Source organism: Mustela lutreola, chromosome 4 (genome assembly GCF_030435805.1).
Source record: "Mustela lutreola isolate mMusLut2 chromosome 4, mMusLut2.pri, whole genome shotgun sequence".
In the NCBI taxonomy this organism is placed as follows: domain Eukaryota; kingdom Metazoa; phylum Chordata; class Mammalia; order Carnivora; family Mustelidae; genus Mustela; species Mustela lutreola.
In genome coordinates, this window is record NC_081293.1 from 182,361,451 (window position 1) to 182,384,704 (window position 23,254).

The following is a 23,254-nucleotide window of genomic DNA, read 5'->3' on the forward strand; positions in this document are numbered from 1 at the left end:
CAGAGTGTTCACTTGGCTCCCTGGCCACCGTGCCTTGTGATGCCACCAAGCCATTCACTGGGTTTTGGTTGGCTCCTCAGGAGAAGAGGCTGCAGGAGAGAGGTGTCCCCAACAAGTCTTGAAGGCTTTTCCAGTTCTGGGGTTTTGTGATGCTAAGGGGGAAGCCAGGGTCCCAACACCTGGGGGAGTGTAGGAGGCTGGGTCCCTCCAGTACTGCGACAGTAAAATGGAGATGTTCTGCCTTACAGGGAAGGAAGTGAGAAGTGGGAGCATTTCAGTGAGGGCATGCTGGAACCTTCTGGACCAGCTCCAGAGAAATGGGAAGGCTTCTGCCTGAGTGACCTCAGTTGAAACACCGCAACAGCCTTCCTCTTTTTTCGAGTGTCTGAGACAGCTCCGTTTCCTGCCATTCACTCTTAGGGCCCTGCTTCAAGTTCCCTCTCCCAGGAGCTATCAGAACAGCCCGGTCTGGGTGCCGGGAGCAAACGTCCAAATGGGCTTGTCACAGTGTCAGCCATCCAGACACAAATGGTAGCATACAGCCCTGTCCCCTGCAGGGGTGGGAAGAATGACACCAGATGGTCCTGTCATCTCAAGCAGACCTCAGGAGAGGCTTTCCCTGGATCCAGAGCCCAGAGGATCAGAATCGTTCTCACAGGAGCCCAGTGGGGACAGAAACCAACTCCGCAGCTGTGAGACGGGGTGTGCAGAAGCCTGAGATTGCCAGACTTCACATGGGCTGCCCTCAGAACCCCCCTGGGAGGCAGGCTGGGGATGGGAGGGACACTGAGGCCCAAAGAAACAGTATTGGTCCCCCATCACACAGCGGGTCCCAGCAGAGGCTCCATAGAGTTCGGGATCCCAGCCCCAAGTGGCGTGAACCTGGCTTGGACCACAGTACCACCGTCCCTTCGAACCGAACTTCCCCGGGCAAATGTCAACATGGTAAGAATCCCAGTCACAAAGGGACCCTCTCACCAGTCCCATCCCAACAGGCGCACTGGACCAGCTCTGCCTCACAACCCCGAGCACGGAGCTTAAAGAGAAACCTGAAGAACAAGGAAAGGAACAGGTTAACAATCCTCCTCTGTTTGTCCCTGTGCCACTCTGGGAAGACTTCACTGACCACTGCTGGAAACGACAACTCTCTTACTTTGACGAGGTCTTCAGACCCATTTCCTTTCGTCCCAAAACATACTATGTGATTTATCCGGGATGATGGCTGCTTCTTTGCTATGTCCTCTTGCGAAAACTGCAAGCCCCTACTTGACACTTGGGTCCCTAAGGCCGAGGATAGCGATCTCCTGGCCCCTGGCAGATGCTTAGGGAACATATGTTCAGTGAATGCATGAATCACTGGGTAGGCCGGGGTAGTGGTTTACAAAGCAAGAAGGCCCTCGCCACTTGGCTGCTGGCTTATGCTGGAAGGAGCCACGCAGAGCTGCCCCAGCTGGCCCTGCCTTCCGAGGAACTCCAAGCAGCAGGTGGACCCACCTCCAGACCCAGGTCCTCAGCCCCCACAGGTATCTTGTCCAGGATCACAGCTAGGACTGAGTGTCACTAGCTCGTGGGAGTGTCCCCTGGAAGACCCACTGTCACAGGAGTCAGTGAAACCACAAATGCCATGAAGGATGGCTTCGGCCCAGACACAGCGCACGTGCACCTCCAGAGCAGAAGCGGGTGTTTGAGGTCTCTGGCTTCCAGGCAGGGGAGGGCGGCTGCGTGAAGCGGCCGAGATGCTGAATCTGCCACTTGCTCCGGGGCCTAGCGAGGACACTAGCCTTGCGTGGGGGACAGCTGCTTCTTCCCCGGTGGGAGGCTGCTCCAGGGCCTCCGAGGACAGCTCAGCTCTGCCGCCTCATCTCCTCATTCATCTGCCTCACTGACATTTTTTCTCACTTCCCTCCCCTCGCTCTGGCAGGTTTTTATCACAGCAGCTGCGGTGTGTATGGACATTCCCTTGGGAGCACGGGAGTTGTAGTAAATACACACCGTGTACATACATGCAGATCCGTACAGAGCAGGAAGGAGGCCGATGCAAGACATGTGGGCAGGGACAGACGCAGGAGGAGGTGTGTGTGTGTGTGTGTGTGTGTGCACATACACTTGCACACATGAACACACATGTGCGTGCACACACAGAAACACACACATGCACACACACGCACACACATACACAGAGAAACATGCACACAAATGAACACACACATGCACAAGCACATGAACTCACACACTCACATGCACGGATGCATTCTATGGAGATATCCAGCTATACACTCACTCCAACACACCGAGGAGAAGTGTATATGGAAAGTGAAAGCCTCGCTGGGTTAGATATAAAGAGGAATTCGCATACTCCTAATAGAGGAAATAATATCCTGGGTTGGAATTATTCAACTTGCAAAAATCATGGTAGGTTGGAAGTTCCCTCAGTTCTATATGCCGAGCCAAGCTCTTTCCGCAGGCATTATCTCATTTGGTCTTCATCAGTGCCCTAGGAGAGCGGTACCATTTACTACTTTCCCATTTCACAGACCACAAACTGAGGTGTGCGGCATCTCTCCCAGGGCCTCACCTATCACCGTCCACTCCCCGTTCCACGCAGTCCTTCTGGATCCCCGGCAACACCGAGTATGGGTTTGCCTCTCGTGGCCTCTGAGCTAGCCGTTCCTTCTCCCTGGAGGAGGATTTGTCCCCAGCTGCCTCCTGCCACTTGGCCTTATCCTTCTTTCTGCTGGACGGTTCCCTTCTTGGGAGGCTTTCTCTGACACCTTCTTGAAAAGAGCATTCCCCACCATGTTCCTGGCCACCACCTTATTCCCCTGGAGTCTGTTAAGTTTCTCATTGCATTCACCATCCCCTGACATTCAGCATTCGTTCATTGACTCATTTGTGGTCTGAGTCTCTACCTAAAATATAAGCACTATTAGGCCAGGGATTTTGTCTATCTCATCCCCCACTGAATCTCCAGTATCTGGAGAGTGGCTGACTTACAGCAGGTGCTCAATATTTGTTCATATTGAATGAAGAAATAAGGTACCAAGAGGGTTAGTAACTTGTCTGTGGTCACAGAGCCAGGAAATACATAACATTGGTATGCATACACATGTACACACACACACACACACAAACGCACACACACACCTCACTCCATTCTTTGCCTCTACTAGTTACACCATCCTTACATTTTCCGACCCTCTAATCACATGACTGGCTCCCCTGACAACCAACAACTCCTCCCCCCTTCTTTAGGGGATTTCCAAAAGTCACCTAATTAACATAAATTCAGCAGTGGTTGGAAGGAGCTTATTACAAACAACAAGACACCCATTTCACTTTTATGGCTCCTGAAGACTTCAGGAACTGAGGACAAAAAACCAAATATTATAAATAAAAGATTCTCCATTGCTCTCATCACTCAGGAAATTCCAAGAGTTCTGGTAGCCGAGTGGCAGAAATGGGCATGAAGACCAAATGTATGTTCTTCTTATAAGCCACAATATCACAATTAGGTATGTATGACTGGCACATCAGATCTATAATAGTTCGATTTAAGAGATAGTTAAAGTAGGCTATTTAAGCTTAAGCAGGTTTAAAGTAGGTTATTTAGGTTAAGTAGGTTTACTTAAATAAAAACACAAAGCAAAAAATAGCTCAGGACAGGGTAAAAGTTATAGCAGGGATGAACAGATGACCAAAGTTTGAGAGATACTTCCTTTGCCTGAAGGGTAGTCTTGTAATTATATGTAAGTTTGAACTTGGGAATTAAGAAACGTGAAATGGAATTTGTATCAGTCCCTCTTTTCCAATTCTGGGTCCATGATGACAATGGGATACAATCAATAATTCATTCATTCATTCATCAAATAATTATCAAAGGCCCATTAGGTGAGATTTAGACAGACGAAGAAGACATAGGGCTGCCCCCAAGTTGCTGACAGTCTGATAGGAGAGAAAGACAAGGAGAGAAAGCCAGCCCTGGGTGAGAAGCATGACCAAAGAGGTGTCTAAGCTGACGTCAGCAATCACTCATTGTAGATGGGGACAGCACAGCTCAATTTTGAAGGACAAGGCAAAATTCGCCAGATGAGAAAGGGAGGTGTCCTCCAGGCAGAGCCCACATCACAGCTGGCCATACAGAGACCAACCTGTAGATTCCACCCGGCAAAGCATCCTGACACAGCATGCCTGACACCAACCCACCGGCTGACAGTGGCAGGAATATCCCTAGTGCATTTACCGAGCTGCCCTTGGCCCCAGCTCTACTTGGTATGCTCAGCCAACAAGGCAGCCTGTGGGTTCTTGATAGGCTTTCCACTGGGACTGAATCCCTGCTCCCGGGCCAACTCAGTTTTGACCTGAACTGTTTAAGCTCCATACCTGAGAGGTCACCCAGAATCTTGATGCCACCACCTGCCTGATTTCAAATATGGCCAATGTCCAGACATCTTGTTGCAATGTCATGAGAATAAGAGCCTCCATTTACCAAGCCCTTACTCCGTGCCAGGTTTGCTTCATGCCTGTTACATGTGTTATGTCATTTGATCCTTGGGACACTATGGGATGTTATTATTACTTCTATGCAGCAGTTGAGAACCTTAAATCTTAAAGAGGTTAAGGAACTTGCCTGAGATCATGCTTAGTACATGGTGAAGCTAAGGTTCATGCTGGGACATTCTGACACCAAAGCCTGTGCACTTAACCATTGTGCTATACCACCACTCCCCACAGAGAATGGGCAAACCCTCTGGAGACCAGTGTTGGGCCAGCTATCAGGGGCCTTTGGACTTTATTTTGATAGCAGGTTGCCCTCCATCTCAGTGAAGAGCAGCCCCAGAGAGGATGAATGCCCTGGCCCCATCCATTCTTGCCTTCCTTTCTTTTCCTACAATCCAGAGCTCCCATCATGCCTCATTCTCCAAGCCTGGGTAGGTACTGACCATGGACCTCTCTTGGGTGAGCAGAATGTGGAGGACAAGGAGCTCAGAATCCCATCTCTGTTATCAGAGGGGGCTCCCCATGGCTTATATTTTCCATCTTTGCAAGTTCTTAAATAAAGTCCCAGGTTGAGAGATCCTGGTTTTCAGGTAAGGTAAGAAATCCTAAAATAGGTCATGCTTTGTGGAAGCAATGGGTCTTCTCCAAAGGAGTCATTCTACCAAGGAAAGCTACTTCCCGTCCATGTCTAGAGCCTCAAAAGTAGGCAGGGAGTGGGGAGTGTGGGCTCCATTGAGAAAGTGCAAGAAAGGAGAGCAAAGGAGCTGCCTCAGACCCTATCCTGGCTCCTGGGGTCAAACGTTCCTCAGTCAGCCCCACATCGGGCAATCCCCAAACCAGGGCAGCCTCAATGAAGGCACCACGATGGGTCCCAGTGTGGCTGGGTGGGGAGTCCCACACCAAGAGAAGATGTCATCATGCTCTTAGGGAGGGTGGAGCTGCTGTGGGCTGCCAACGCATAATGCACAAGCCCTGGGGGCGGCATAATGTGGTATTCATCTCCTTCCCTATGCAGAGAGGGGACAGGCGGAACAATCCAGACTCTGTCGGCAAGGTCCTCTGGGGAGTTCAGGCCTCGCTAATGAAGATGAATAAGAGATGGGATCTGCCCCTCATGGCTGCTGCCTGTGTCACATACATATTTATGGACTGGAGGGACAGCTCCTGGGAATGACCCACCCCACACAGAGAGGAGAGGGGGAAGGCATGGCGGTGCTAATCCACTCTTGAGATGGGCGTGTCTTGCCGTGGCGGAACAATCTGGGCTGTGAATTAGGGCCCTCCAAGACATACTCTTAAATATGTAGAATTTTCAAGGTGATATGTATACCTTTGCCTGCTGTAGATGCATCAGTCCTGGTCTAGGCCAAGGACCCTTGAAGAACTTACTTAGTACTCAGCTGAGTTACAGAAACAAGCCCAACTTTGCTACTTCCTACTCAGTATCAGTTAACAGTAATCCCTGCACCCTCTTGTTCTGCCGGCTTGGCCTCATGGAATTTGCCAGAACTTTGTGCTAGAGTTATAGGTACATACAAAGTTTCAGAACACATGCTGTATCATCTCATTTCACGGACAGAGACCCGTGTTTGGAATCTCCATCCATTTAGAACTATTCTATGATGTTCCCTCAACTAAGATGTTTGGGCAACAAATCCTTGTCCACCAAAGACCCCCAGGGTCTAAGAGGGTGACCTTGGTAGGAGATGATACTTTCTGTAGGAAAATCTGGATAAAAAACTTGGGCATTTGTACCATGTTTCTTCAAAAGACAGTGAATGCTGGCCTTGAATCTATACTCACCCATCACTGTGAAGTTAGTGGATTTGTTCTAGACTCCCAGATGTTTTGGTATTTTAAATGTTTTATTCCGCCTTTCAGTGCACTCAACCTCAGTCCCCAAGCAATATAACCAAAAAGATACACACTGAGCGGAAAAAATCCAATGCCCTCTCTGCAGCTGGCCTCCTGTAGGTTTCTACTGAGCCACAGGATAGTACTTAGCACAAGACAAATGTCTAACAGAGCCCAAGAGCCTTACCTGCCTTTCTGACATGATGTAGAGCTGCTCGTGGTCCTTGGAGAAGGCCATATCCCGGAGGACTGGGCCGGGCTCTACCACCTGCACCGTCTCATACTGGAGCGCGTTGCCCCTGGGCCCATCCACCCGTATCTGCGGAGAAGAGGGAGAGGAGAGATGATATGAGTTCAGATCCTATACTGCCCATAGTTCAGCTTCAGCCCAGAGACCCTCCCAACAGCTAAGGAAGAGGCATCGAGCTCTGCCTCCATGATGCTGAGCCCGGGCCCTGAAGAGAAGCCTCCCAGGGACCTCCTGCTGGGAAAGGCAGAGAGAAGGGAAGGCAGAAGACCAAACCAGGCTCCGCAAAGTCTTCAGAGAAGAGGATGGGGTTGGTATTGGGGAGCAGTGGCTGGGGATTGGGTGAACCATGGGTAACTGAAGCTGCTTCAGATCAGAGGGCCATCGTGTAACAGAAAGGCAATATTATTTGCTAGGTTTGTTCTCAGAAAATAAGTGGATGTAAGAATGTAGGCTGATTCTTGGGGCTGCCTGGGTGGCTCAATGGGTTAAGCCTCTGCCTTCACCTCAGGTCATGATCTCAGGGTCCTGGGATCAAGTCCTGCATCGGGCTCTCTGCTAGGGAGGGAGCCTGCTTCCTCCTCTCTCTCTCTCTCTCTCTCTCTCCGCTTGCCTCTCTGCCTACTTGTGATCTCTCTCTGTCAAATAAATAAAATCTTTAAACAAACAAAAAAAGAATGTAGGCTGATTCTTCGAGATGGCTACCCAGTTATCATTGCCACACCTTTGAGGGGGAACCAGGCAAGGAGTCAATCCCAGAAGTTTCACACTGAGTGGGCTCATTCTGGCCATTAACTATTAGCTTCTGCTTCAGCCTTAGGAGTAGATGTAGGTCTTCAAACCTCCTGGAGGTTCTATTCATGTCCCCAGGGAAGGGGACGTGAGCATTCCAAGAAAATGCATGTTCGGCATGAGTCATCTCCAAACTTCTAAGAACACTTAGCAGAGTAGATCACCCCTGGTCCATTCGCCGGCCTTTCTAGAACTATTTGGACAACGTGGAGACAACCAGGAGAGACTTTTGCCCACACCCCCCCATAGTGGAGGACCAATTCTAGAAAGATGGGGGTTTCTCAATGCTGCATGGTGCTCAGTTGACCTGGGGTGCTGGCCCAGGTCTCTAGAATCAGAATCATTGCAAGTCTGGGCTCATAGGTTCGACAGAATCACTGCCCAGTACTTATAATGCCACCCACCGAAGTCAGAACCAAATATCCAGAGGGACACAGAGAAAGGCAATAGCTAGGGGGTCACCAAACTTGATTAGATGCCCCTTGTATAAGACTCTGTAAGGTACCCACAGTGTAATTTTAGAGGTTTCAGTAATGAAACTAAAGAAAAAAGTTATATTCCATATATTCCCATTATGCATTCCTCTTACTTGTAATTTTTACTATTCAATTTTTAACCCCTCATGATATCAACGAGAAGAGAAGTTATTCAGATAAAATAAATTACAGAAGGGACACCACATTAATACCAACAGATGACATCAATTCATCTGAAAAGTCTGCTGCCTCCCGTTTCTGCTGAATTCACTGAACTCCGACACTAGGTTATTTTGCAGTTTATGTGTTTGCTTTTAGGTTTGTTCCAGGCTCTGTTTGTTTTCCTCTAAAGCACGACTTTTAAGCCCTTCCTAGATGTCAGGCACTAGGAAATGGTTTTGCATGTAATTCCTTATTGGTGTAACCCTCTCAGTCCTGTGGGGTTAGTGGTCATTTGTCCTGACATACATGGTCTCTCCAGCATCTGTTCCACCCTCTGCCACCTTAGAGGCAAGACTGGACCCACCCCCTGCTTCCCTGGGGGCAGGAGGTGCTCCTGATGGGCAGGAGCAATTCCGTTTTATCTCACTCTGTTGCCACAATGATTAAAGAAAACAGGCCCAAGTCAATCAACATATGTACCCAGGGCAAAGCAGGGACAGACAGTGTTTTGTGATCAGGGAAGAGAGATTGCTCCTCACCCTCTGCACATCAAAGAAACAGCTGACTCCAAGAGCTGCTGGCAGCCCTTTTGTCATAAAGAGGAGAGATGAAGCCAGGAAAGGTTTACATACAAAGACAGAAAGAACTGGTCTTTGGTGATGTCCCTGAGTCACTGAATCAAAATGATCCCACAGCCTGCCCTCCGTCAGGACTTTCTAGTTACTCAAGTTATTTCCTTACTGTTAAAAGAATAAAAAGGCATTTTTGCAACATCAAAAGTCTTAACTGCTATGCTGATACAAACAACAAGGAAAATGAGACAGAAGTGCAGTAAACAATTAGCCTGAGCTATAAAAGCTGGGGACAGAATTTGGATTCAGTTTGACTCCGAAGTCCACGTTTTTCATATGACCCCATTACATGAGACCTCGTTCCTTGGTGGGTTTCACATTCATTCACTGGGGCGTGCCACCTAGATAAAGGCAGGGGGCTGAGGTCAGCGTCTGTCTCTGGTCTATATGATGCCAGAGGCTTTTGCCAGTCATTCCTGATTTTGATGCTGAAATACTCGAGCTTGACAAATATTTATTTTAAGAACGAAGAAATAAATGAATGCAGCTAAAGCTTCCTTTTGCTAATTTCTCATGAAGCTCATGAAAACAAAACAAAACAAAAAACTAATAAAGGCATAGAAAGAGAATACTTTTAGCTCTGAAAATCAAAATGCCTCAGATTCCAATAGCCCACCTGCTTCTGTGCCCATCCCCATGCCAGCAGATGACAATCCTGGCCAGGCCCTTCCTTCATCTGAATGAAATGAGAGTTCATACAAAACCCATTGGGATTACTACCCAAGTCTGACTGCGTGGCGAGGGCCTTGGCCCCCAGCCCAGCCAGGCTGCACCCCAGCTGTGAGTCACCTCTGGAGAGTGACAAGAGTGACACTAAGCACTCTGGCTGGTCTCCAGCCCCTCCAGGCTGCCGCCAGGAGCAGGCTCCCCAAGGAATTCTGGGGGATATGCGTCCCAGGCGATGCCCGTGGTCTGATCCCCAAGGGAAATTGGATTCAGTGCCTTATCAATCTTCTTTATCACTGGGCCCCAGCTCCCTGCTCTTTAGCACAAGGTGATGTGGCGGATGTCGGTGGACATCAGAGGAAACCAGATGAGTGGGGGCGGGGACAGAGGGATGGACCAGGGAACACCTAGGGCAAGTTTTCACGGGCCTTCCCCAGGGAGGCAGGATAGGGTTCTTGTGCCCCCTTCCACACTCCGTCTAGGTGGGAAATCTAGTCATTGCCAAGGCAGGGTTCCCTCTCCCCCTACCCTCCCCCATCCTCAACTTATTTCAGAAAACAGGAAAGCATCCATTTCACCCATCTGCTGAAAGAATCTCACAAAGATCTTGGCTAAAAGGAGCTTGTGGTAGGACTGGCTGAATGATGGACGATCACAAAATTTAGGTAGAGCGATCCAGCTGCTGGCTGCTTTGGCCTCACATAACAGATAGCAACAAGAACCGCTAATAGCGGAGTGACGACCGTGTGTCAGGTCTCGTGCTGGCGTCCTACACCTACCAGCTTCTCATTTAAACTACCTAACTCACGCAGTAAGCACTAATATCATCCCACTTACAGCTGAAGCACAGAGAGGTTTAGTAACTTGCTCCGGGTCACGCAGCTAGTGGATGGCATGGCTTCAACCCTTACCAAGGTCTGACGGATTCTGTCCACGCCTCCGTGTGTTTATGTACTACACCAGTGCCTGTTGAACCAAGTTTCATTTGGTTGTATAAACCCGCATCCCTTCAAGAAGGGCAAGTCATTGATGTTAAGCCAACATCACCGTGGGAGAGTGGGAGGAAACCTGTCTGCACCTGCTACCGTTCTTGTGGGAGAGAATCATGCATATGAATGAAGATGCTGCTGCTGTAAAGTTTCCAGTTACCCTGCACAGCATTCTTAAATAACGTTGTCCCATCGGATGGTTTTAAGATATTTATGATGTTGACAACTAGCATCATTGTTCTCATTTTGCTGATGAAGAAACTGGAGAGGAGGGGGCGCGTGCTATTCTGGGTCTTGCCCCAAAGTTTAGTGGTAAACCGAGGATAGTCAGGACTAGAATTCAGGTCTCCTGGTTCCTAGCTTGGTACCTGCCTCTTAGCCATTTAGATTTTTCCAAAAGCCTTTGACAAGGTTCCACACGAAAAGGCATTTAAAAATAATGAGTCACTGTGGGACTTTGGGCAGTTTGACCATGGAGAAGGAGCCAGCTTAGAGACAGAAAAAGACACGTTTCGGCACGAAGGAGCGGAGCCAGGGGCATTTCCCTAGCACTGGTGTTATGACTTGTTTTATTTAATATTTTGTGTAAGTGGGCTGGAGGAGGGAGCAAGAAAGTATGCAGATGATTCTGAGCTCTTTGGGCTGGCAAGAAGGCCAGTGGTAGAGATGAATTACAGAAGGGTGATGCGTTCTCAGGGAGCACTGGGGAGGGGAACTGCACAGGGGCAAAAAAGCTAGGACTGTGCATCTCAGCACGGCACCCAGGACATGGCCAGTGCTCACCAAGTTGATACAGACAGGTGTGGGTAGGGGTGTGGCGAGAAGAGAACTCTTGCACACTGTTGGTAAAAATGTAAATTGGTATAGTCACTATGGATAACAATATGGAGGAGCCTCAAAAATTAAAAAGAGACCTACTTTATGATCTAGCAGTCCTACTCCTGGGTATGTACCCAAAGGAAACAAAATCAGTACCTCCAAGAGATGACTACAGCCCATGCTCATAGAAGCATTTTTTATAATAGCCAAGATATGGAAAGTATCAAAGTATCCATTGATGGATGAGGGGTAACACACACACATATATGTGAATACAGGTACACACATATATGTTACACATGTATATATACAAAACAGATATATGTTTATATTTTAAATATATAAAATAAAGCCTTAAAGAAGAAAGAAATCCTGCCATTTTGGACAACATCAGTGAACTTAGGGAATACTATGCTATGTGAAATCAGCCTGACACAGAAAGGCAAATATTGCATGACTCACTTGTATGTGGACTCTAAAAGAGTCAGACTCTTAGAAATAAAGCCTAGAAGGGTGGTTGCCGGGGACTTGGGGTTGGGGACAATGGGGAGATGTTGGCCAAGTGATACAAACCTTCAGTTACAAGACAAGTGAGTTCTGAAAACCTAACATAGAGCAATGTGACTAGAGTTAGTAATACTGACTTGTGTATTTGAAATTCGCTAAGAAGGTAGATCTTAAGTGATCTCATCACACCCACAAGGAAAATGGTAGCTATGTGAAGTATGGATATACTAATTAGCTTGATTGCACCAATTATGTCATAAGACATACATATATCACGTTGTATACCTTAAACATAGACAATTTTTATTTGCCACTTATGCCTTGAAAAGATGGGGAAAGATGAGTAGTTACTACATAAATGGTCAATGCCCTATAGGAAAACCCAGCCAGATTCTACCAATGGGACCACGTTCCTGAGCGGATCTAGGTGAGACCACGGAATTACTCAAAGTGAGAGGCGGGACCAAGAAAGAAGTGCTCAGGTAATCACTCACGACTCCCCATACTCCACAGCAGCCTGAATAGCCAGCAACATGTCAAGCAGCGTTCAAATGGGATTTCAGGGGAAAACAGACAAACAGAAGTCATTCTCCTGGCCAAGTTCACTTGAATACAGAATATCATGTTCAGTCCACCCCTGATAAGGTAGAAACATAATCCAGATGCCTGCACCTGGAGAATAGCCTAGGAAAGATGCCTCAGGCCACAAAGACCCAGTTGAGATCAAAGGAGACGTGTTGGCCAGTGGCCCTGGTTCAGTCGCCAACACAGGGGCCACCCCGAAGCTGCTGAGGTGACAGTAAGAAGCCATGAGATTTATTACTGTACACATCAGGACAAACAAGATTTATTATTTTATGCAACGCAGATGATAGTTGTGGATCACCTAAGCAGTGAGAAAGGATAAAAGTATAAGTTGATTTTTGTTTTAAGGTAGGAAATGTAAAGAAGCTACTAATGTAAATTTAGGTGTTTAGAAGATGTTACTCTCTGAGGCTAACACCAAGGAGAACATCACATCCTGACCCCACATGTCCCTTGAAAGAGGGACACTCCACATTCATTCATTGTCCGTAGGGCATTCATGGAATGCCATGGTGTTCTAGGCTCAAAGCTAGCTTCTAGAGGAAAAAGTTGGGTCTTTGTCCTGTCTTCCAAGGAAGCCTGTCCTCTGAAGGGCTCAGACACCACACACAAATAAGGCCAAGTGGAAAATGCTACAGTTACGTGTGTTCATGGCCCTTGTTCCCTCTTCCCAGGAAATCTGGTCACTGACTGGAGTATAACCAGGAATTTTCAGCCTAGCCCCAAGTGAGGCTCGAGGGAGCACGCGAGCCATACGACAAAAGAGCTACCAACGTGGCACCTCCAACTCTGAGAGGGTTGAAGACAAAATCTCTTGAGTCCAATAGGAAGATTGATCTGGAATAGTGAAATTAGTGGTAAAACATTTTATAAGGACATACCCATATTGGCCAAGGGAGGTAAGAGAGGGAGAGAGATCCGTCTGTCTTCATGCACCCTGTCCTGAGGAGACTAGGTGTGATTGCTTCTCTGCGGCTGGGTGTGGCATCCCTTCAGGTCTCACCTAGGACTCGATGGAATATTCTTCTAACCAGCACAAGAGAACAGCAATGCAATGCCCATCACAAATGTGGGCCACATGTGACATTTAGCATCTTCCACTAATGGCTACATGATAAAAGAAACAGGTAAAACTGATTAATTACAATTAATTTTAATCATCTATTTTATCTAGCACGATGTACCCCAAGTATTACTACGTTCGCATGTATGCAGTATAAAAAATTGTCGGTGAGATATTTTACATTCATTTCCTCACACTAGATCTTTGAGACCTGATGTGTATGCATTTTAGACTTACAGCAACCCTTAATAGGAACCAGACACACTTCAGGGGCTTAATAGTCACATGTGGCCCATGGCTGTCCTATAGGATGGCACAATTCTAGATCACTGTCTGTCATCCCTGTGTTCTGATCTGTGCTCGCCAAGTGATCCTGCTGATAATTTGGCTGCCAACTATCCTTCTACGGGTGCTCTCAGTTGAGATCTTTCTCACTCCATTCCCCGGCTGACACCCTTGTGTCTCCCAGGACCTTCGATTTATAACATGATTCATGTGTCCCAGTGTCTTCACTCTTCTGGAGCTCGCAAGCTCTACGTTCCAACAGCTGTGTGGTCCCCGTCAGCCTGAGCAAGTTATAACGTGCAGCTGTGTGGGCTGGGCTCTGCTCTAGCCTAGCACCTGGCGAGTTTGTTTGATGTACCCCTGCCTTCTCTTTCCACTTTCTTAGGCTGCAGGCAATCTGGGCACACCTCTTGGATGCCAGGTATGCCCTATACCCCCGGGGGGGGGGTTGCGGGTGGTGGCAGTCGAGAACACTTAAGAACAACTGAGAGAACCAAGTGGTCCGAAGAGATGCTACAGGGGCATAGCCCCAGAGGCTCCCTGCCTTACCAGGCAAGACTGCTGGGGGCGAAGCATGACCTGGATGGTGTGGGCTTTCAGAGGCCTGGGGGCACAGCTGACTGCAAATCACAGGGGCGAATTTCAATATTTAACAAGCAGAGAGTTATTCACAATAGCCAAACACGCAAGCAATCTAAATATCTGTTGACAGCTGAATAAAGAAAACGTGATCTATACATCACGTGGCTCTAGCGTGTATATATCTATAACACACACATAAGTACACGCACACAAACAAGAGACTGTTAATTAATGAAAAAAAAAAAGGGGGAATCTTGCCTTTTGTAACACTGCAGGGGACTCTGGCGGGCATCATGCTAAGTGAAACAAGCCAGATACAGGAAGACACATATCGCATGATCTCACTTCTCTGTGGAATCTGAAATAGACTCAGAAGCCGAGAGAGGAACGGAGGTTACCAGGGACTGGGGGGAAGGGGGCATGGGGAGATGTTGGCCAAGTGGCATCAAGTGTCAGTTTTATGGGGTACATAAATTCTAAAGATCTAATATACAGCGATGTGATCACAGTGTACACTTGAAGCTGGCTAACAGGTTGGTCTTAGGTGTTTCCATAATGTAGATGTATTATATAGATTGCAACATCCCACCGAGTCCTACACCTTAAATATATCCCAAATTCATTTGTCAGATATACTTCATAAAGACGAGCGAGGCGACAGTGGGGGAGGCCACACCAGGACGAAATGACCGGGCATCCGTCGTGCCTGGACCGCGCAGGGCCCTCCATCGCAGTGTCTAGCATGCACAGTGCCATTCCCCGAGGAGGCCTATCCGGGACAGGCACGTGTGCTCCCCGGGGCACACAAGGGCACCCCTTCCCCCAAGCCTGCCCCTCCCACGCCGTCTGCTGCCGGGGCTATTCCCGGGCAGTGCGGCCCCCTTCCCCTCCAGCCCGTCCACCTCTCTTCATCCCTGGCACGGTGAGCGTCTGCGCTGCCAGGCAGAGCGCTATTAAAACATCAGCAGGGTGGCCTCCGCAAAGGTCAGCCATCCCGGGAGCTCCTGGCAGCTGCTTGTTTGTTTACTGGAACATTATCTGGGCTGGGCTGTTGATTTACATCCATTGAAGGACTGAACAATAAATACAGGCTCCCAGTAGCAGGCAGATGCTCGCACTAGACCGTTCTGGCTGCCTTCTTGCTTGGAATAATCTCCCTAATGAGCAAACAGTGCCATTCATCTTTAAAGATGCAGGCAAGCCCCGGTATCCCCCCTCTCCTCTTTCCTTTCCCATCCTCCCCCAGATTTCCTGGTCCAGGTCTACCCTGCCAGATTTCTGGGCTGCGCCCAGCTTGGAGGAGGAGAGGGCGGGGTCGCATCTGGCAGACCTGGGATTGGAGCCGCAACTGGAAAGGCAGGGTGGGACAGATGTCCCCGGGACCCTCTGAATTCTCCCCCGAGACCCTCAAAAGCCCAAACACAGAGGCCAGTGGAAACCCCCCTGGTGATGCGTGTGGCCCCAAGGCCAGGCCATCTTCACCGAGCCGGGGGATGGTGGGCAGGGGTTGTGGAGATGGACGCCCCACCTTCAGGCGGAACCTCAGCCAGAGTTAGGCCTGTTTCGCTTTCAGGCAACTTTCCAAAGTTTCCAGAACCTTAAGGGGCTCCTGTGCAAGGACATGCAGACGGGTCAGTTTGCAAAATGGAGCCCGCGCCGGGGCAGGCAGCCGGCGATGGGCCCAGGGAGGGAGGCCCTGCTCATCTCAAGAGCCCTGAGTACACAACTTTGGCTCTCTTAGGGGTCTTGGCTCTCTGTCCTGGCCTTGATCTGTTTCCCACTGAGGCAGAAAGAGCAGGGAGGACCCTCGGTAGGAACTGAGCGGCCAGGATTTGCTTTCCTGGGACACTGTAGGGCTGTGGTGTCTCTCAGGTGGAAAAATCACGGAACTTTTGGATCTTATTCAGTTTATTCAGCTGGCCCCCCAAGACGCTAAGAGACATAACCTGGTCACTGTCACTCAGCATCTTGCCACACAGGCTGAACAGGGGGTGAAAAGGAGGAACACGGCCTCGAGTGCCAGCATCAGGCACATGGGAAGCGCTCCTCTGTTGAATGAGTGAATGAATGACCTGAGAAGCTCACTCTTGGCCCGAGTTGCCAGAGTTAGAACCATTAGACACACACACACACACACACACACACACACATGTGCACACACACGTTCTCTGCCTCTGCAGATGAGGCCATGTCTCAACTCCCACATGGCCTCTAGAAGTTTCTCTTTAGAAGTCTGACACAAGGTGACACAGGGCAGGTGTATGGGGGAGGAGGGACCGGGAATGGTGCGTGGGGACACCAGCATCGGATCTGAGTACTATGGTGATTTGCTGGTTGTGCAGTTCAAAGCTCTCTAGGGAAAGGAGCCCCTACCATGTCTCCATATCCCTGGGGAAAGGCTGCCTGGTTGGTAGAGCAGTGAACAAGAGAACCTCCAAGTTCCAGCCCCCCTCAGGGCCTGCAAGTTTATCCTCTGGGCACCAGGCATTCTCTCACTGTCAGTATTCCTCTGACCCCTGAAGACAGAATCTCACTTGTAACTTGACGCTCCCCTGGAATGTCACTTTTTTTCTTCCTTCTTTCCTTCCTTTCTCCCTCCCTCCCTCTTTCTTTCTTCCTTTCTTCCTAGATTTTATTTATTTATTTGACAGAGAGAGACACCGCAAGAGAGGAAACACAAGCAGGGGGAGTGGGAGAGGGAGAAGCAGGCTTCCCGCAGAGTAGGGAGCCTGAGGTGGGGCTCGATCCCAGGACTCTGGGATCATGACCTGAGCTGAAGGCAGAGGCTTAACGACTGAGCCACCCAGGCGTCCCCTGGAATGTCACTTTCATTCTAAACTCACCCCCTGCCTCACTGGCATGTCCATCTCTGTTCCCGGTTCCATTTTTCTTTCTTCCACGGCGCTTGTCAGTTTCTCCCATGCTATGTGATTTATTCATGTATTACAATATTGTTGGGCTCCCTTGCGAGAAGGTAAATGCCACAAGAGCGGACGTCCTTACCTTTCGTGTTCAGTGGTACATCCCAAACCCCTGAGCCATGCACATAGTAGGTGCTCGATCAATACTGGTCGGACAAAAGAATGGATGGAAATGTTCACACTAGTCATCAACGTCTTAATTTATCTTAATTTGTCCTCCCGATGCAGAGCTCCCTTATTGCACAGCAAGGAACCCAAACGGTGGGAGGGTGTTCTCCCCAGGAGATGCAGCAGTGGGAGAGGAGCGGAGACTGTCCAGCCCAGTCTCACCAGAGTGGCCTCGAAGACATGTGGCGGCCCCTCCTCCCAGCTCCAAGTCCCAGCACTCTGGATGTGGGCTTACCCCCTGCTTCTATGTTCACACTGCGTAGGCTGCCCCAGAATAGCACAATGAGGGTGCTTTGTTTTGATTTCCTGATTCCAGCCAGGAGGAAAAGGATGCGAAGGGAATGGCAAGAGTGTAAACAGTAATTAATTAGATAAGCCCTGCGTGTGTGTGGGTCCCGCGCTGTGTTACCAAACACTGTTGGGAAAATGGGTCCCTTTGGGTCTCTCGCTGCACACCCACGAAACTGAGTGATGATCTTTGGGTTGCCATTAGGACATGTCACCTTGCACAGCTCCACACGGAGGGATCGGGAGCAAGGGTCTCCATGCTCCCACCCCACCGGTTTGGGTGCCGACACAGAAAGCAAGATACAACTCGAGGATAGAAAGATGTTGAAGAAGTAAGAAGGAAAGTCAATAGGATTAATATGAAGGAAGTGCCAGAAGATGGTTTAAACCAGCATATCTCAAACGCTAAATATTTAAAACCAGCCTTTTGTGCTGCCCGCCCCCTTGCAAAGAGACCTGGGCAGGCATAGAACGTGTAAGTTACATACAGGTTGGAAACCTTGGTGGGTCAGCTGGATTGTGGTCCCAGAGTCACCACATATGTGAGTAGCCTGCATCCCCAAAGTCTCGGTTGCCATTTCCCACATGCCTCTGGCCACAGGGGAGCCTGGACAGACTGCACCCACGCTTAGAAAAACAAGCCGGGATGAATAGTTGATTCACCGTCTGCCACGAGCTGCGCCATGTGGTTCACACGTATCAGCTGGTTCCGGTGCTTGGCAGACAGGCCAGGCTCATCCATGTTACAAAAGACCAGAGTCCTCTGGCTCCTGAGATGCAGTGTACAAGCCGGAGAGCCTGGGTGTGGGGAGCCCAGGAGCAGATGGCAGGAACCCCACCTCTGCCACATACAAACTCTGTGGCCGAAGATAATCTGCCAAACTTTATCACTTTCCATCAAACAGATACTGTTATTCTTCTGCTGGGCGTCTGATCATGTTCCAAACATGTAGAATACTTAGCATCGAGAAAGGGTAACAGTGAAGTTTCCATGAATGTTAGTTGCTAGGGAGGCAATTCACATGAATCGACCCCCATGATTCCCACTCATTCCCGCTGGGAGCAGCCACCGTGTGTGCCACAGAGAGATTAGGCCCATGGATGGGGTTCTCGGCATCTGACGAGGTCAGCGAGGGGTTGCAAAGAGAAGAGGGTCCATGACTCCCCTCTGAGCCACCTGAAGCAGATGAGAAAGGGGGCATTGCTGGACAGAGGGCAGGGACCCGGGTAGAGAAGTGTCTGTGCCCACAGACGGCATGTTCGGACAGGCATTCCACCAATGTGGGTGCAGACACCTTTCCCTGGCTATTCCGAAGCTGGAGGAATCATCCAGGAAACCTTGAGTCTGGCTCCGCTAGAGTGTGATTCAGAAAGCCAGAGACTTTATGGAGAAAGAAGCAGCTTCATGGTCTGAGTAAGCCACAGGAGGGAAGTGGAGTACCACAGCCTGGCTTCACAGGGGGGAGAGGCATCTCTGAGCCTGATCAAGGGCTGGAGGCAGAGTCCGAGCTGGCAGCATGCTGGGAGGCAAGGACAGTTTCCTAGAGATGAAGCCGGGCCTTCCACGGCATCGGGGGCAGAGTTCTGAACCCAGGACCAGTCAGCACTCCTGATTCTTCACCCACACTCCTCCCTGCCCCTTCTATGACTCAGACAAGTCACTTTCCTCCCTGTCCTCCTACACAGCCTCTGGGCTCTGTGTACCCCCTGGCCAAATAGGGGGCTACCTCCTCTCTTCTACCCACCCCCCAACTGTTGCAGTCACAAAGGGGTTAATGAACACGGTACATCATGACAGCAAGGGGCTGATGTGTGTGGTCAGCAGTTCTCTCCTGTTGGAAACCTAGTTCCTCTGGAGTGGGATCCGGCAGATGCTTAATGCAGCTGTACTAGGATGAGGAGAAACCCCTGTCCAACTGGGGCACCCAGGGAGAACGGAAGCAGAGTGAAGACGGGAAACGGATGGACTCTCGCATGAGCTGTGGCAGGGTCGTCAGCATCTTCAGGAGTCCTAACCAGCCAGGTCCTAGCTCAGAGGGTGGACGCTTCCAGCACAGGGTTCAGCACAGAGTAGAGACTCAAGCATCAAGCATGAAGGGAGTAGGCTTTGTCCAGTTTTTTCCCAGCTCAGAGGCAGCCTTCCACCCCCCTTCACACCTTCTGGCTACGTCATCATCCTTACCCTGGACCATCCTCTACATTCTGCCTTTGGCACCCTAGAGCAGAGCCCAAGCCTCTGCCTCCAGGCCTCCCCTCAGACCCTTCCCGACTCCAGGAACACCATGTCATCCTCCTCACTGCCTGGCAACCACCTGACGCTGCCCACCCCAAACCGGTGTTGGTGTAGGATCCCCTTCCCCCTCCACGCAGCCTAGCCCCTCTGGCTGGGGGTGGGGTGGGGTGGGGTTCCTTTTCCCTCCAGGAATGGGGCCAGCCTGCTCACACTCCTTTTCACACTACTTCCCTCAACCCATTCCATCTCCCAGTTTCCACCCTGCTTTCTTTCAGCCACCCCAGGTGCATTTGCCCCTCGGAACCTGGCAGGGACACTCCTCCGAAAGCTTTCTCCATAATATGTGCCCTGCACTGATTAACTCATGTCTTGTCACCCAAGGCTCCCGCGCTGCCCCTTCTGCTGCCTCCTGTCTCAGCATGTGCGGAGGTCCATCCTGAATGGCCCCCGGGCTTCCAGTGTGTTGATTTCAGCCATGAGTGTCCGTGTCTTGAGGGCAGGTCCTTGGCATCGTGCCTAATTAAACATGGGACTGTGTAGCCAGCCGGGCTCGCATCCTGCTTCTGCCTCTTAACATAGGTGACCTCAGGCAGAACTTCAGGATTTACTGGATTATCCTCAGCTGAAATATCCAAGTCCGAATCCCAAGCTCATGGTCTCCCGCAGGGTGTGATTGGACGGATTGGGAAGCACTCTTATGGAAGTGCCTGCGCAGACGGTAGTGAACACACAGAACTGCGGGCTGTGGCCAGTTAGTATGTGGTTGTGCTCAGTCGGTATGAAGACGAGACAATGTATCCATGGCGCTGATGTTGCATAGCACAGAGGCACAGGGAGGCCCCCAACGGCTATGTGAAACACCAGGGTTGCTTATTAGATGTTTGGTAAGTTAACAAAAGGGTGCAGGCGCTCTAATCACAATGGGAAAAGATCAAAAGGGGCCCAGCTCCTCAGAGACTCTGCCGAATACATTTCTTTGAAGTCCTATCCTGAAAGGACCATCAGTGCTCTTTCTAACACAAGGGCAGCAGCCGCCAGCCCTATACGGTTGCCACTTGTCAGACTGTTGGGAGCTGTCTGCAAGGAGCCATAGGACTGTTGCTTAGCCTCTAGGCGCTGTTTGGCAATTTCCTTGACAAATAAATAACCCAGGGAGCGTCAGACAAGTGCTTATCACCTCGACATCTGCTCTCTCTGATGAGCTCTGCTCTGGGTTCTTTCCCTTCAGCCTCATCAAGCTGCTGGCGCATCAGCCCTTTTGAGGGGGGCCATCCAAGGACACCTGTGTGTGTTTTTGTGAGGCTCAGAACAGCCCATGTTTACTTGGTGCAAAGCACTAAGGTGCTGGCTTCCCAGAAGGTGAACACATTCCTCCAAACAAGGGGTCTCAGCCACTCACCCTACAGACCACATCCTACAGGCACCCACCCCCTGGGGAAGGACTTGAGTCAGAGTGATACCGTCTGGCTCCTGGCCGAATCACCAAATCTTCCTTTCAAATGTCAGTGGATTGCAAAGTCCTAAAACATGGAGAGATTAAGTTTTGCTCACTTGGGTTCTAGACCAGAATTTCAAAGTAGCACCAGCTTCTGGGCTATCTAGGAATTTTTTTTTTTTTTTTTTTTTTTTTCAGTATGGCCAAAATGAGGATCGGAAAGTAAGCATGGGATACACTTAATGTTTAGTTATGACACCCAGCTCAGCATCACTCTCTCCGAAACTGCTCCCACCGTCTCCCAGTACAGCTTTGATGCCTCCTGCTCCGGCTCCAGCTGCCCTTCCCGCACGCCCTGATCCCATCACAACATGGGGGCACGTGTACTCCCCTATGTGCTTCCTGAGAGCAGGGCTGTGCCTTATTCATCTAACCCCAGGACACAAAGCCAGTGGGGAGAGCCCATCCTGCAGCTTAAGTTTGCTGGCATCAAACCTGTACTCAGCAACAACTGACAAAAAAGTAGGTAGGGTCTTATGCCACAGTGATGGCATTCATTATAGCCCAGTAAAAAAGTCTCTGGGTTGGCGCCTGGGTGGCTCAGTCTTTGAGCATCTGCCTTCGGCTCAGGTCATGATCCCAGGGTCCTGGGACAGAGCCCCACGTTGCGCTTTCTGCTCAAGGGGCAGCCGGCTTTTCCCTCTCTCACTCACCCCTGTTTGTGTTCCCTCTCTAGCTATCTCTCTCCGTGTCGAATAAATAAATTAAATCTTAAAAAATAAAAAAATCTCTGGGTCTTCTCTGAGGAGCAGACTTCACGCAGTACTGTCTCACAGACCACCGAGTTACTTATTTTGTCCTCTTTTTATCCCCACACATCTCCCCTGGCAGCCACTGCTCACATTTTACTACATTTCTCTATTTCTTTCTTTCTCTTTTTCTCTCTTTCTTTCTTTCTCTTATAGCAACTACTCTGAGAAAGAAACACTTGGAACTATTCCAAATGAGAACCCAGGAATTCATGAGGCCTGGGTGAGGCCTGTGAATGGATTGCAGTCAGAAAATCTGCTCCCAGAGACACTGTGGGGAACAGCCTTCCCGGGCTTAGAATTCTGGAGTGGAGAAGGGCGTCCCTGTCCGGGGATGACATCACCAGACAGCGCTGGAATGCACAGATGCAGAAAGCTGAGGGGCCCCAGGGCCAGCGGGCAGTTTGGCTGTGATGCTCACAAAGGGTCTTTTGAGCACCCTTCATCCTAGGAAAACCACAGAGACCCTGCTTTAAGCTGCCCCCACCCTCGTTGGAGGGGCCTAAAGACACTCTCCTCCAGTCAGATGGGTGACCTTTGATCCCAGTGAGGGAGAGTCTGGAAAAAGCATGAGGTATCAGAGCTGAAGGGTCTTGGGGGGAGGGGGGGACCAACAACACCACAAAAAACCCCAAACAAACAAACAAAAAAGTAACAACAACAAAAATAAGCCCCAGTGCCTGTAAGGGATACTCGTTCTGCCAGAAGCTTGTGGAGTTAATTGTAGAGAAATGCATTTGAAAATAAGATATTGGAAAACCATCCTCTCCGTCACTGGCCACTGTTATTATAATTATTTATACAGCATCACCAAAGCCCGTGTTTCACAGCAATTAAACTATTGATCTCACAACTCTGAGGCACCAAGCAAAGCCCACAGCCACCACTCTTGCTCCTGTGGGAGCCATCTCTCTGCGTGCTCCGAGGTGGAAACCAAGGCCGAAACCGAGGCCAGGCAGAAAGTAACCCAGAGAAGGGAAGTCATTGGTTGGAAAATTAACACAAAGAATCCATACGTTGATAATATATAATGTCATATTAACGTATGAATAGGGAGAGTTTCCCTTTTCCATTTGGCCAATACTTATGCTGTGAGGACGTTGTTTTCCTGGTTTGGCCAAGAAATTATGTAGTGTAGCGATGAAGCACTTGGGCTCCCAACCCAGCTCTGCCTCGAGCTCACTATGAGACTCCCTGGGCACTGAGTCAACTCCTCCAACCCCTAGCGACCTCATTCATAAATG

General features: G+C 49.7%; 1 protein-coding gene across 2 annotated transcripts in view; it reads right to left on the reverse strand.

Annotated features, from left to right (window-relative positions):
• The window catches only part of PLXNA4 (plexin A4), a 424,221-nt gene that overhangs the window by 148,818 nt on the left and 252,149 nt on the right, over positions 1 to 23,254 (reverse strand). For both annotated transcript variants that reach the window (XM_059171885.1, XM_059171886.1), the window contains exon 4: positions 6,539 to 6,670. In XM_059171885.1, coding sequence (XP_059027868.1) covers positions 6,539 to 6,670 — 132 coding nt within the window. The remainder of the gene's footprint in view (positions 1 to 6,538; positions 6,671 to 23,254) is intronic.